General features: G+C 45.5%; 1 protein-coding gene across 2 annotated transcripts in view; it reads right to left on the reverse strand.

Moving 5' to 3' along the window:
- RCL1 (RNA terminal phosphate cyclase like 1) overlaps positions 1–12051 on the reverse strand; it is a 118727-nt gene extending 106676 nt beyond the window's left edge. For both annotated transcript variants that reach the window (XM_081103424.1, XM_081103423.1), the window contains exon 1: positions 11779–12051. In XM_081103424.1, coding sequence (XP_080959550.1) covers positions 11779–11914 — 136 coding nt within the window. In that variant the 5' untranslated portion in view covers positions 11915–12051. The remainder of the gene's footprint in view (positions 1–11778) is intronic.
- Between the last annotated feature and the right edge of the window lie 3374 nt (positions 12052–15425).

A 15425-nucleotide genomic window follows, 5' to 3' on the forward strand; every position in this document is an offset into this window, starting at 1 on the left:
CTGGCGGGCGACTGAAGCTCCCAGCCTCTTTTTTTTTTTCTTTTTTTTTAAATTCTGGGATTTATTTACCTTCTATAGCTGTCACTAGAGCTGAGAGCCGGCTCCAGCTCTGAGGCTGTCTGTGGCTGGCTGAAAGCAGGTATCTGGGTTTGTTTAGCTTCTATAATTGCAACATTGTTGCATCTGGAGCTCAGAGCTGGGCTGCGGCAGGTGGGGAACCTTGGCTTCCTCCGTCACTGGAGCAAGCAAGCCTCCTGTTCGCTTCAGCTGCCTGGCTCCAGCCGCCATCTTGTCTGGCAGTTAATTTGCATATCTCGCTGATTAGCCAATGGGAAGGGTAGCGAAGTTACGGTTAATTACCATGTTTCTCTATTATTAGATAGGATATGGGAATCTACCAAAGAAAAATTTACCACTCTAAATACCTTAGTAATGAAAAGAAAAGCAAGAGCAAATGAACTGAGATTTTAGAAATGTAAAATTACACGACAAAAAGAAAATAAAAATAATAATCTCAAAAGGAGAGATATAAAAAAAGGAGAGAAACAAAATGGAAAATACAGTAGAAAAAATTAAGCTAATTTATTGAGAAAATACAACACAATTCAATAGCCCCATTCATTTTTTTTGAGCTCTTATATTTGAGTTTATTCTTCATTTAACTTTTAAAACACTACTATACTTGAATATTAAAACAAAAACAATAGCAAGTAGTGAGCATATTATGGTTACAGTCCTTCACTCATTCACTACTGTATAAAAAATGCCAGCAGTGAGTGTTATTCACTGGCCCCATTAAGAGGTCTGACACTGAACACCACCCCTAGGATGATGTTCATCATCCTCGTATGCTTCTCCATTGTAATGGCGCCGTCTTTCTTGATTTGGATCAAAGTCCACCAGTTCTACCTGGTCCATTTCATCAAGTTTATTGCACTAAATATGTACATTGGAAAAGGGAAAGTTTCCAATAATCTAAGTCCTACCTTAAGAACTTAGGGAAAAAGAGCAATAAAACCTAAAACAAAACAAAACCTCAGAGTAAGTGAAGGAAAGAAATTATTATAATAAAAGAGCAGAAATAAATGTAATTGAAAAAAATAGAGAAAAATCAAAGAAACAAAAAGCTGGCTCTTAAATTAACAAACTTCTAGCAACACTAGCAAAGAAAAAAAGGAGAAAACACAAATCATCAATATTAGGAATAAAACAGGGGATATCCCCATATTAACAAGCTAAAGAAGAAAAATTACATGATTGCATCAATTGGTGCAGAAGAATTTGACAAAAAAACAATATTCAATCACAATTTTTAAAAAAACCTCTTCAAAAAATAGGAGTAGCCCTAGCCTATTTGGCTCAGTGGACAGAGTGTTGGCCTCAACTGAAGGGTCTCAGGTTTGAATCCGGTCAAGGGCACATGCCTAGCCTAGGTCCAGGCACATGTGTGAGGATCCCTGGCCCAGGTCAGGGTGCATGCAGGAGGCAACTAATGGATGTGTCTCTCTCACAACAATGTTTCTCTCTGTCTCTCCCACTCCCTTCCACTCTCTCTAAAAATCAATGGAAAAGATCCTCAAGTGATGATTAACAAAACAACAACAAAAATGGGAATAGAAAACTTCCTCAACTTGATAATGGCATCTAAAAAATATATAGTTAATCTTATACTTAGTGGCAAAATACTGGACATTTCCCTCTAAGATCCTCAAGGATGTTTTTCCAAATGGTACTGGAGTAGTCAGACATTTTTATCAAAAAAATGAACCTCGTTTTAAGTTTTAAACCTCATACAAAAAGTAACTTACAGGATCTAGGATAAGGCAAAGAGTTCTTAGACTAGACTCCAAAAGCACAAGCAATAAAAGAAAATTTCAATGAATTCCATTTTATTAAAATTACAATATTTTCCTCTGCAAAAGAGAATGAAAAGACAAGCTCTGGAGTTGGATAAAATATCAGCAAACCACATATATCTGACAAAGAACTAGAATATGTAAAGCAATCTGAAAACGTAACAGTAAAAACAAATAATCCTACTAGAAAACTGGCAAGAGGAGTGAAAAAAAAAAAATTCACTAGAGGCTATATTGATGGTAACTAAGCTCATAGAAAGATGTTCAACATCATTAGCCATTAGGAATATGCAAATTAAGCTACAAGATAGTACCACACACTTATCAAAATGGCTAAAATTAAAATTAGTGACAACACAGGAGCATTTTCTCCCCCCATTTAGAGTTTCCTTCCCAGCAGTTGTCATCAGTTTGGCTCAAATAAACTCCTAAAAATTCAAAAAATGAAAATAGTAACAACACTAAGTGTTGGCAAGCATGTAGAGAAATTGAGTCACTCACATATTGTTGCTGGAAATATAAAATAGTAAGGCCACACTGAAAAACAGCTGTCAGTTTCCTAAGCATATAAACTATCACACAACCCAGCAATTAGACTCCTGGACATTTATCCCAGAAAAAGGACTTATGTCCACATAAAAACCTATAAGCAGCCCTAACTGGTTTGGCTCAGTGGATAGAGCGTTGGCCTGTAGACTGAAGGGTCCCAGGTTTGATTCCGGTCAAGGGCATGTACCTTGATTGTGGGCACATCCCCAGTGGGGAGTGTGCAGGAGGCAGCTGAATCGATGTTTCTCTCTCATCAATGTTTCTAACTCTCTATCTCTCTCCCTTCCTCTCTGTAAAAAATCAATAAAATATATTTAAAAAAAAATTTTAGCAGCATTATTCAGAATAGCAAAAAAAAAAAAAAATGGAAACAATACAGATGTCCTTCAACAAGTGAATGATTAAAAAAAACAGCTACTTTCATACAATGGAATGCTATTCAGCAATAAAAAGGAACAAACTTGGTTAAAAAAATTTTTTTTGTTTGGATAAATCTCCAGAGAATCATGCTGAGAGAAAAAAGTCAACCACAAAATGTTGCTTACTGTATAAATCTATTTAGAAAATAAATGACTGCCCTAGCCGGTTTGGCTCGATGGATAGAGCGTCACCTGTGGACTGAAGGGTCTCAGGTTCAAGAGCACACGCCTGGGTTGCAGGCTCGATCCCCAGTGGGGGGCGTGCATGAGGCAGCCAATCAGTGATTCTCTCCCATCATTGACGTTTCTAACTCTCACTCCCTCTTCCTTCCTCTCTAAAATTAATAAAAATTTATTTTTTTAAAAAAGAAAATGACAATGCCGAAACCGGTTTGGCTCAGTGGATAGAGCGTCGGCCTGCGGACTGAAAGGTCCCAGGTTCGATTCCGGTCAAGGGCATGTACCTGGGTTGCGAGCACATCCCCAGTGGGAGATGTGCAGGAGGCAGCTGATCGATGTTTCTCTCTCATCGATGTTTCTAACTCTCTATCTCTCTCCCTTCCTCTCTGTAAAAAATCAATAAAATATATTAAAAAAAAAAGAAAAAGAAAATGACAAAATTATAGGAATGGAGAACAGTTTCGTGATCTTGAAGGTAGAAGAAATGGGTGGGAAAGGAGGGAAATGAGTGTGGCTATAAATGGGCAACATGAGGAATCCTTTTGGTGATGGAAATGTGAAATATCTTCACTCTTATCAATGTCAATATCCTGGTTATAATATTGTTACTATAGTCTTTCCAGATGTTACCACTGGGGGAAATGGGATAAAGTGCAGACAGCTCTCTCTGTATTATTTATGATAACTGCGTGACAATGTGCAGTTATCTGAAAACAAAAAGTTTAATTAAAAAAATAAAAAGATGGTGCATAGTTCCATCTAGAATAGCATTCTACCAGCTTCCAAGCAACAGCAGATCTTAACATAGACTATTAGGATTCTTGGCATTTGTCTTTAAAAGATTAGCATCTTGCCCTAACTGGTTTAGCTCAGTGGATAGAGCATCAGCCTGTGGACTGAAGGGTCCCAGGTTCGATTCCAGTCAAGGGCATGTGCCTTGGTTGCGGGCACATCCCCAGTAGGGGGTGTACAGGAGGCAGCTGATCAATGTTTCTCTCTTATCGATGTTTCTAACTATCCCTTTCCCTTCCTCTCTGTAAAAAAATCAATAAAATATATTTTTAAAAAAGATTAGCATCTTGTTTAAGGCAATTAATAATCATCACAAGGAGCAAACTTTCACAATCAATAGAGGCACAGAGGGCAGGTTCCCAAGTAACAGGGCAATATTCAATCTACACTTATCATTAGGACTAGTAGCCCGGTGCATGAAATTCGTGCATAGGGGAGGGGATGTTCCTCAGCTCGGCCTGCACCCTCTCCAATCTGGGACCCCCTCGAAGGATGTCCTACTGCCGGTTTACAGGGATTGGGCCTAAACTGGCAGCTGGACATCCCTCTCGCAATCTGGGACTACTGCCTGCCTGCCTGATTGCCCCTAACCACTCTGCCTGCCAGCCTGCTCACCCCCACCTTCCTTCCCACTGGCCTGCTCACCCCCAACTGCCCCCCCCTCACTGTCCTGATCACCTCCAACTGACCCCCACTGATGGTCTGCTTGCCCCCAACTGGCCCCCCTGCTGGTCTGCTTACCCCCAACAGCCCCGGCCCCACCAGCCTGATCACCCACAACTGCCCTCCCCTCTTGGCCTCTAACCGCCTCTACCTCAGCCCCGCCACCATGGTTTTGTCCAGAAGAATGTCCAGGTCTCCTGGAAGGTCTCCCAGTCTAATTAGCATATTACCCTTTAATTAGTATAGATACAGGCCTGGTGCACAGGTTGGGGCCGGCTGGTTTGCCCTGAAGGGTGTCCCGGATCAGGGTGGGGTTCCCTTGGGGCATGGGGTGGCCTGGGCAAGGGGCCTGTGGTGGTTTGCAGGCTGGCCACGCCCCCATGGGGTGAGGGTCCTCGCTGAGGGAGGGCGTGGCCAGCCTGGGTGAGGGGCTGATGGCTGTTTTCAAGCTGGCCATACCCTCTCCAGGGTGGGGGTCCACGCTGGGGTGCCTGGCCAGCCTGGGTGAGGGGCTGATGGCTGTTTGCCAGCTGGCCACACCCCCTTCATGGTGGGGTTCCCTGCTGGGGTGCCTGGCCAGCCTGGGTGAGGGGCGGAGGGCTGTTTGCAGGCTGGCCACAGCCCGGGGCAACCCAGGCTCCCAGACCCTCCTTAAGCAGAGGCCACAGTGCCTGGAAGCAGGTATCTGGGATTTATTTATCTTCTATAATTGAAACTTTGTAGCCTTGAGTGGAGCCCACAGGCCAGGGCAGGTGGGAAACTTGGCTTCCTCCATCGCCAGGGGCAACCCAAGCTTGTTCGCTCCAGCTCCGTGGCTGCCGCCATCTTGGGTGGGTTTATTTGCATACTCACTCCCAATTGGCTTGTGGGCGTGGCTTGTGAGTGTAGCAGAGGTGCAGTCAATTTGTATGTTTCTCTTTTATTAAATAAGATAGTCATCGGCCTTCCCCAAATCCACTTATCTATCAACAACTCTGAGTACCAGACCATACTGGTACATCCTTATAATACAACAAGAAATACATTTGGTCTGTGTCCTGGTTCCTGGCATAGACCTCCTAAAATCCTTGCAAGTTCCAAAGTGATAGAGTGTCTTTTAAAAGTTATTCATAAGGAGCCCCTTTGAAAGGTGATGAGGTGACTTAGCCTCAGAATGGAGCTTGGGGCTGGTTATCAGAAAGACCAAATGATTAGAAGGTTGCGGGTGAAAAAAATGAAGGTTGGAACTTTCAGGCCTAGGTGGGAATGGGAGTGGGGGCAGAGAGCGTGTCAAACACAGAGATTAAGACCTATAAAAATTCTCGAACAAGGAGAGAACTTGTAGATTAGGGAAGGAATCCAAGTTCTTGGAAGGTGACAGACCCTACTTCAGGACCCTTCCAACTTGAAGTAGTTACATATAACTCCTCATCTGGCTGTTTATCAGTATCCCTTTTAATATCCTTTATAATAAATTGGCAAGTGTAAGTAATGTTTCCCTGAGCTTTGTGAGTCATTCTAACAGATTATCAGACTCAAGGTGAGGATTGCGGAAACCCCCAATTTACAGCTGGTTGGTCAGAAGTGCAGGTGACCGAGATTTTCGATCAGGACTTGTACTGGCATCTGAAGTAAGGGCAGTCTTGTGGGACTGAGTTCTTACCTTTTGGGATCTGATTCTTATCCCCATAACAGATAGCTTAAGAGTTAAGTTTGTGAACACCCAGTTGGTGTCAGCTGAGAACTAGAGAATTACTTGATATGTGTGTGTGTGTGTGTGGGGGGGGGGGGGGACCACTTATCCGGTGTCAAAAGTATGGAGAGTAGAAGAGAAAAACAGTTTTCCCTTACAATTCTCCTCTTAGAAAATCCAATTTATAAACAGCCAGATTGATCCAAAAACAATGCATCAGTTTAATCAAAAAATGTTTTACCTCTCAAAGAATCTCTATGTAGCAAGTTTAATCAGAATATTTTAAAGGATTCTTTTGATTAAAACTCTATTTACCCCTCCTTTTTCAGAATCTCATCTGGTTAAGCCAAGTGCAACACTCCTATGGACCCAAAACTCTCTCTCATTTCCCAGGGGAAGACAGTGATGCTTGGTCACATGACCTGCTCAGGGACTTAGGTGGTAGCAGTCCTGCGTCCTAACTACTAAACCAGTGCTCTTGCCAAGTCCATCATTTCTATGTTTCCACTTTAAACAGCTATCATTCTGGTAAATTTTTTTTTCCATTTAGACCTCACCTTACCAAGAAAATGTTAACTAAACTGAACCCTGCAAGACAAAGCCCGTGAGAAATCCAGAGACGGAGGCATTTTGGACAGCTGCTTTACAACATGAGCAACAGCCATGTCCATCATGCAGTTGGATGTGAGAACAGGCCCTCCAGGCTAGAGGTAGATGAACTCCCTTTCCTGGGGAGTCTGTCACTCAGGGATGTTCAACTTCACCAGCTATCACACTTAACCATCTTGGCTTTTTTTTACTTTTAGTAAAAGAGCAATAAAAAAAAAATATGTATTTCCTCCTCAATGATAGGAAGCGTCTAATGAGACAACATAATTGTTCATACTCCTCAAGAGTGAAGCAAAAATTACATGTGGTTATATAATAAAAACCATTCCAAGATCATCTTTTTTTTTGGGGGGGGGGGAGGTTCTAATTCTTCTCATTATTTATAATCACTTTGCTTGGAAGAAGGCAGTTTTATTTAAAAGATTAGTTGATCTGTCAGAAGTCACAGAGTTTGAGCTGTTTCATCCCCTTCTGAATCCTTGTACAGTTTTCTGGGGATCACATATTGCTTTCCCAAACCTTAGGGACTGGAGAAAAGAAAAGGCTGAATAATTAAGTCCAGACGGTCAGGGTTTTTCAACATCAGCACTATTAATATTCTGGACAGAATAATTCTTTGTTTGGAGAGCTGTCTGATGCCTTTTAGGATGTCTCGCAGCATCCCTGGGCTCTACCCACTACATGCCAGGAGCAGCCTCCCAGTTGTGACAACAAAAAAATGTCTCCAGCCCTAGCAGGTTTGGCTCAATGGATAGAGTGTCGGCCTGCAGAATGAAGGGTCCCGGGTTCGATTCCAGTCAAGGGCACATGCCTGGGTTGTGGGCTTGATCTCCAGTAGGGGGCGTGCAAGAGGTAGCCAATCAATGATTCTCTCTCATCATTGATGCTTCTATCTCTCTATCTCCCTCTCTCTTCCTCTCTGAATTCAATTTTTTTTTTAAATTGTCTCCTGGGGTGCAAAACTGCTCCTGGTAAAGAACCATTACATTACACATGGCATAACACACAAATATCTGGAAGCCATCGCAAAAAAGAAAGCCCTTACACCGAAAAGAGAAAATAAAGAGAAGTCATAATTCTCTTTAAATATATGAAAAGTTTTCATATAGATGGGGGAACAGATTTCAGATCCCAGAGAGCAGAACTATTCCCAGTGGGTAGAAGTATATATGATAAAACCAGCTAACACTTACTCTTCCTAAATGCCAGGCACTGTTCAGTGCACTTTGAAGTGTTATTTCATTTAACCTTCACAATGACTCTATGAAGTTGGTAGTACCAGCCCCACTTTATAGATGAAAAAACAGAATCAGAAATGTTAAAGAATTTGCTCAAGGTCCAAGAGCTAAAAGCAAATGCAGAACCAGGACTCAAACTGAGGTCTAATTCTGAGCCCAAGCTCTTAACCACCAAACTACTACATCTATGACAAATTAAAGATTCTACCTCAACAGAAATACATTTTTTAAAAAGAACTCTTTGACTTAAAAGCTGTTTCTTTCACCTACAATGACCATCTCAATCCTAACTGCCCAGATCAGAAGCAGATCCAGAAAGCCTTCCTTCATAACCTCCAGAGAAGTCTCGCTCTAATACCAATGAGCCCCTTTACAACATTCAGCTGTTCCTACTTCAAGTTACTCCAGCTACTCTGTCAAGCTCTTCCTTAGAAAACTGGAGAGTGGGGAAACCAGCTCCTCACATTTACACCCCCACAAAGCCTTGCACATACTGGGGTTCAATAAACCTTTTCTGAATGACTGCACCATCCCCACCCTCCAAAGCCCACACCAGCAGGAATGTTGAAGCAAGCACTTTTGAGAGATGTAATTCTGCACGTAAGCTGCAAGCAGAAGATTTTATTGGAAATGCTCTGTGTTTTTTCCAACTCTCAGAATCTGAGTTCAGGAAAAGTCAGAAAGGGAAAGGTGACCAGTAACACAGCCCATTGGCTGCATCTTCACAAGGACTTGCTTGACTATCACCAGATAACATGTATCAGGGGCTATATGTATCTATGTATATGTGTATATGCACATACACTTACATGAGTATATATACATATATCCATGCATATCTATGAATGCATGTACAGGCATCCCTTGGCAACCATGGAGGACTGGTTCCAGGACCCTGCAGATATAAGACTTTGTAAATGATCAAGTCCCTTATATAAAATGCTGCGGTACCAGCCCCACTTTATAGATGAAAAAAACAGAATCAGGCTACAACAGAGTATGCCTACACATCATTTCATTTGCATGGATTCAGCATAGTGCTTGGTGAGTGGCAAATTCAAGTTTTGCTTTTTGAAACTTCCTGGGATTTTTTTTTTCCCGAGTATTTTCGACCCACAGTTGTTTGAATCTGCAGATGTGAAAACCATGGATACGAAAGGACGACTGTACTAGTATATACCTATATCTCAGTTACCTCTATAAGAAAGTAAACAATGTCTGTACAATTTTTGAGACCCTGAAGCCGGCACAAGGAGGTCTAAATTAGGGGCCTCTTTCTTCCCCTCGTATATTAATAAGGTAAGGCAAGTAATGCTATACATAGTATTCCTCAAAAAATACCAGCACATTTGCTAACTAGTGCTACCTCTCCCAGGGATCAGAACTGGCATCTTCTCAGGAAAATGCCAAGTGGCCAAGCCCTGCTCGTGTGTGTGGCAGTGAACAGATGCTCACAAACAGTGGGGAGGGAGGCAGGAAAGCATCCTTTGGAACACTGAAACATTAGTTTGGAGGCCACCTGTCAAGACACAAACACCAGCCCTAGCCGGTTTGGCTCAGTGGATAGAGCGTCAGCCTGCTGACCCAAGGGTCGCAGGTTCAATTCCTGTGAAGGGCATGTACCTTGGTTGCAAGCTCATCCTGGCTCGGCCCCCGGCTTGGGCATGTGCAGGAGGCAACCAATCAATGTGTTTCTCTCACATCAATATTTCTGTCTTTCACTCTCTTCCAAGCTCTCTGAAAATCAATGGAAAAATATTACCGGGAGCTATGGTGAGTGCAAGCGCAGGAGGATGTCTGGGGATTCAATTCACTCACTACCCTGCAGGGACTTAAAACCTGCGATGCTTCTGCCCGCCAGGCCGGGAGGAACTTGGAGTCTGGTAGCTACATAGTCTGGCCCTCCCAGCACTGAGTCTGTACAGCTGCCCAAGGCTTTAGGGTCCCAACTTTAATATATTTTAAAAATAAAATTAGAAAAAGAAAGAAAAATATCCTTGGGTGAGGATTTTAAAAGAAAAACAGAGAGACAGACACTAAAATTTTATCTATGGGCACTAGATTGCCATGAGAAATCCCAATCTCCGGGATAAAGTACTTCTACTATTCCTTTAAAAAAAAGAAAAGCAAAGCAAGCCCGGCCGGTGTGGCTCAGCAGTTGAGCATCGACCCAGGAACCAAGAGGTTGCCAGTTCCATTGCTGGTTAGGGTACATGCTGGGGTTTTGGACTCGAACCCCAGAAGGCAGCCAATCAATGACTTCCTCCCTCATCGATGTTTTTATCTCTATCCCTTTCCCTTCCTCTCTCTAAAAAAGAAAAAAGCTATGCCCAGTATTCACAGACGTAAAAGCCTGTCTTCTTTCCATATCCAGCTAGCGGGGTGAGTTCTCTAGGCTAATCTGGGAGGCACAGGAGAGAGCGGGCTGGGAATACCACAGAGTAGAGCAATCAAGCAATTGCTCTGCCCAAGGGCCAGACTCAAAATAAGGGCAGAGATGTGGAGGGGAAGAGCATCTGACATAAATCAGGCTAGCAGTCTCTCCTTAACGTCTTCAGTTACAGCAAGAGCAAGAATCATGTACCAAGATAAGCCTTTCCCACTGTCACCAGGTTCCTCTCCACGGTATGGAGGTCTTCTGGTTCTTTCTTTCCTAACCTTGTATCTCCATCAATGACATGGCATTTTCCCTTGACCGTGCAACCAATCACCATTCAAGAGAGGCACAAATGTAACTGTCCAGAACAGACAGCCAGATGATGAAACTGGCTGGCCACCTGGTACAGAAGCCAGTGCAAAAAAAAAAAAAAAAAATTAAATACATCAACACGACCCAGAAAGCTTCCAGGGCCAACCACAAACCGTCTCCTTCCATCTGCAGACAAGGGTTGGTTGTGTTTTTGTTCTTTTCCCTTTCTTTCTTCAACGGAGTCTCCCAATTTGGGATAAGCACACGGGAGCTTTTTAAAAAAATGCATGCGTCTTACTCCAGGGGACCAGTTGAAAATCGGAGCCATTTAATCTATGTGTGTTTAAACGGGGCCTACTTTTAATCTATCTACTTTTGTCGGGCAGAAAAAGGGGAGCTTGGAAGCCTGTAGTTTAGCGCTTGTCACCAACACTTTACTCAAGTCAAGGCAATTAGGCCCCTGACTGTTAAAAATTTATCTCAAAGCTCCTGTCCTGCGCACATCAATCACCGTCACCACCGTGGAAAGCAAACAGCATTTTCAAAGATTCTTTAATCCACGGGCAGGGGAAGGTGTGAGGGCAGGCGAGAAATCATGGCGACAGGGACAGCCGCTGTCCAAGGGGGCAGCTGCCACCGAGACCCGTTTTGGGACAGAGCACGGAACCAACCGGTGGTGCTCTTCGCTCCAAATCCCCCTCCATCTTGACATCTGCCCAGTCACCACATTTCGGTCCAACAAACTGTTTTTCTCCTTTGAGACGTGTATGGAGAGAGCAAGAGGGACTGAAGACAAGCGAGGGAGCGAACCCTAGGATTTGCTGCAACACGTAATGCTGGAAAACGTGTACCTGTTTACAACCAGCGCCCTGGAGACGCGGAGCGCGGCGCACGGCGGAGCTCACCCCTCCGAGCTCACCCCTCGGGCCCGACCCCGCCTCCCCACCGCCTCGGGTGCGTTCGTGACTGGGGGCGACCCGCCACCCGCCACCCGCCCTCCCCAAAGCGCCCGCGGGACCCTGAGGCTCCCCGCGCGCCGGCCCCCAGAACATCAGCGCGGTCTCCCCGGGACCCCCCGCACGCACCCTCCGCGCTGCCAGTCCCCATTTACCTCGGAGGCCCGGGTTGTCGTCTCTGGCCCGGATCTTTCGGATTTTGACCGGGCGCCCGCTCAGAGTCGACAGAACCAGACGCTGGCGCAAGAAGTTGCAGCCCGCGTAGCTGAGGGAGTGCGCCTGAGTCGCCATGTGCGCGCTCTGCGCCAGGCGTGGGCGCCCGGGGTGAGGCTACTTCGGACAGGCGCGGGGTCGCACCCCCGGCGGCGGCGACAGCGGCAGTGGCGACCGGGGTTCCCTCCCGCGGACCCGCAGCCCCCCACGTGTCCACGTGGTTTGGAACAGGAAGACGGAGAAACCAGACACCGGGTCAGAGGGGAGCGGGGCGGAGCCGGCGCCCGCCTCCCCGCCTCCCCGCCGGGCTGAGGGCGGCCCCGTTCCGGGCCACGCCGCTATTGGCCTGCGCACGGTCAGGGCGGTGCTCGCGCCGCGTCGCCATTGGCTCGCTCTGGAGCTGGGCGGAGCCCGGGCCGCGTCGCCATTGGCCCGCGCTAGAGTTAGGCGGTGCCCGAGCCCCGGCAACAGAGCGGAGAGGAGCCCGGGGTGGGGGCGCCTGGACGCTCAGGCTGGGGAGCTCGGCCCCCCCCACAGCCTGCGCGGGGTCTCTCCCAGAGTAGGAGCAAGGAGAGGGGGCGGCGGGGGTTCCGGGCCTACCGCATGCCGCTACGTAGCCTGACTACTTACTGGGATGTGGACCGCATTCTCTAACCCGCCTTTTTCTTAATAGAGGAGAAAACAAGATTGGCGCGCGCACCCTGCTGCAACACCGTTCTGAGCGCGCTGCTGGCATGTCCCCTCTCTCCCCGCTGTAACCCTGAGTACTGACTGCCCTTCCCACGGGGAAAGACTCGAGGAGCATTGCAGAGCTGGCAGTGGCAGCATGCACTGGGACTCCAGCCTTCGGACAGCAGACTATTGCTTATTTTTTGTGTGAGGCACCAAGCTTGCCCCTTTCACATTGGTCTCTTCCCTTATATTCACAGCGCCAAGTCAGATCCTCCCAACTCACACACCTCAAAATGCATTGTTGTAATAACTTCACACACAAACACACACCCACACTCTGCTTTTCCCTCTTTCCTGGCCTCCCCTAATCCTGCACACCAAAATCGTACCAAAACCTTCAAAGATGTGTGGACCCTAGTCGGTTTGGCCTGGGGACTGAAGGGTCCCGTTTTCCATTCTGGTCAAGGGTACATGCCTGGGTTGTGGGCTCGATCCCCAGTAGGGGGCGTGCAGGAGGCAGCCAATCAATGATTCTCATCATTGATATTCCTATCTCTCCCTCTCCCTTCCTTTCTGAAATCAATTTTTAAAATACATATTTTTTAAAAGATGTGTGGTTAACTATCAAATGACCACAAATTTAGGAGCCCAATATAATAATAACGTGTGTTTGCAGTCATTCTTGGACAATGTCACCAGATCATGAGTTCTAGAACACATTGGGGGGGGGGGGGGGAGTCTAGAAAGAGTAAGAGCCTGAATAAAGATTAAGGAGGGTAGCTAGCCTTATGTGAATAAATCTCAGTTATGAGGAACCAACCGTATGGTCTGAGTTGGTTAGTAACCGGTTATTAGAGATATAGGTAGAATTTAAGATAATTAGCCCTTAAATCCATTGAGGAAGGGAGGTAATCCATGCCAATGATTGCCGTTTCTCCATACTGCCTTTTAGGAAATTGACAGTGGGGATGTGGGACTGTTGGAAGCTCCAGGGCCCTAGCTGGTTTGGCTCAGTGGATAGGGTGTGGACCGGCGTACTAAACTAAAGGATTGCAGGCTCAATCCATCAGGGCATGCAGGAGGTAACCAATTGAGGTGTCTCTCTCACAGCAACCAATTGATGCATCGATGTTTCTCTCTATCTGTCTCCCTCTCCCTTCCGCTGTCTAAAAATCAATGGGAAAAAAATATTCTCCGGTGAAAATTAACAACCCCTCCCCCCCAAAAAAAGAAAACTCTATGATGGTAGGGGGAGGGGGTCCCTGGGTAGGGTGCTCCAGAGCTCTCTTGAATCCTGTTCTGGGAGAATGCCAAAGCAAGGAGAGGAGCCATCCTATCAGGAGAGGATTTTATATATATATATCACCTCACCTTTAATAACTCAACCACCTTAAAAAAAACAACTAATATCCTCTGTAGCAAAGCTTGTCAGTGCCTCATTCATATCCCTTCAGCTCTTACTATTTTCAGTGAAATCTTTAATTTTTTGCTAACAATGCCTATATCCCTTTGTCTGGAGTTTTCCTCACCTGCATGGAACTTCGCAGAACAAATGTACTGAGGAATTAACGCAGCCCTCCCCAGGCCTTAACCAATGACTGATGGGAGTTAATGTATAAGGATCCCAGGTCCCTCGATCCTTGGGTGAGACAGCTCTGAAATTCTACAGTGTTTCCTAGGGTTCCCCAGAGGCTTTAGTACTAGTCGCCCACAGGAGTACTTGCTTAATTAAGTGCCTATTACTGACATACTTCCCTTCACTGTATCTGCCCCAGATAACCTTCTGATAATTCCTGGGATTAACTCCCAAATAAACCACTTTCACTCCAGTTATTGCCCCGAGGTTTTCTTCTGGGCAACCCAAAATAAGTCCTGATTTTTAAAATTTGAGAACTGAGGTTCAGAGAGAATAAATGACCTGCTTAAAGTGACATAGCTAATAAATGGCAGAACCAGAATAGAAAGTCTATTTCCCTCTCTTCTCTCTCTCTCTCTCTCTCTCTCTCTCTCTCTCTCTCTCTCTCTCTCTCATTCTCTCGGGTCATATATCTTTGTAATCCTGAATCTCCAATAAAAAGCCTGCCTACCATGCAGCTGCCATGTCAGAGAGACCACACAAAATGAGACTGCCAACTGTTCCAGCTGACAACTAGCATGAACCACCAGACATGGGAGTAGCTAGCCTTCGGATGACTCCAGTCCCCAGCCAGCCTCTTACCAACTAGAGCCACCCTAGTTGATGTCCAATGAGCACAGATAAACTGTCCTCACTGAGCCCTGCCCAAATTGCATTTTCCTGAGCTAAATAAATGATTGTTACTGTTTTAAGCTATGGGTTTGGGGGCAGTTTGTTACACAGTGATAGATAACAGAAACTACATATCCCTGAACTCCTTTCCCTGCATAATTCTGGACTAGCAAGCCACAAGAAACATCTTGCATGAGATTTGGAGGGCAAAAGTGAAGTCACAGCCACATTTTTGATGTTGAAAAGTCACTGCAGGGTACTAGGCTCTCTTGTAGCTCACGTATTTATCTGATACTGATCTTATTGGCATGAGGCGGCCCCCAGGCCCATAGCTCCTCTAACTCCTGATCCTACTTTAGCAACTCCATCTGCTGGGCCAGCTATGCACTTATCCCCATGACAAAGAACACCGTCTTCTGCTGGTCACTCACATTGCTGAAGTTGGAGGCTTGGAGGCAGTGATAGACATGCAGGTTCTAGCTCACTCTGCTAGCTTTTAGGCTCCGTCACCAGGCACAAAGACAACAGCCGCATAGACTATGAAACCAGCCCCCACAATTATTATAAGGACAAATCCCTATAATAAACCTCTACTTAGAGGTTCTGCTTCTTCAATTGAAACTTGACTGGTGCAGAATTCATTATTGAAAGCCAACTGAGATTAAGGCT

Source organism: Myotis nattereri (genome assembly GCF_964212035.1).
Source record: "Myotis nattereri genome assembly, chromosome: 12".
NCBI lineage: Eukaryota > Metazoa > Chordata > Mammalia > Chiroptera > Vespertilionidae > Myotis > Myotis nattereri.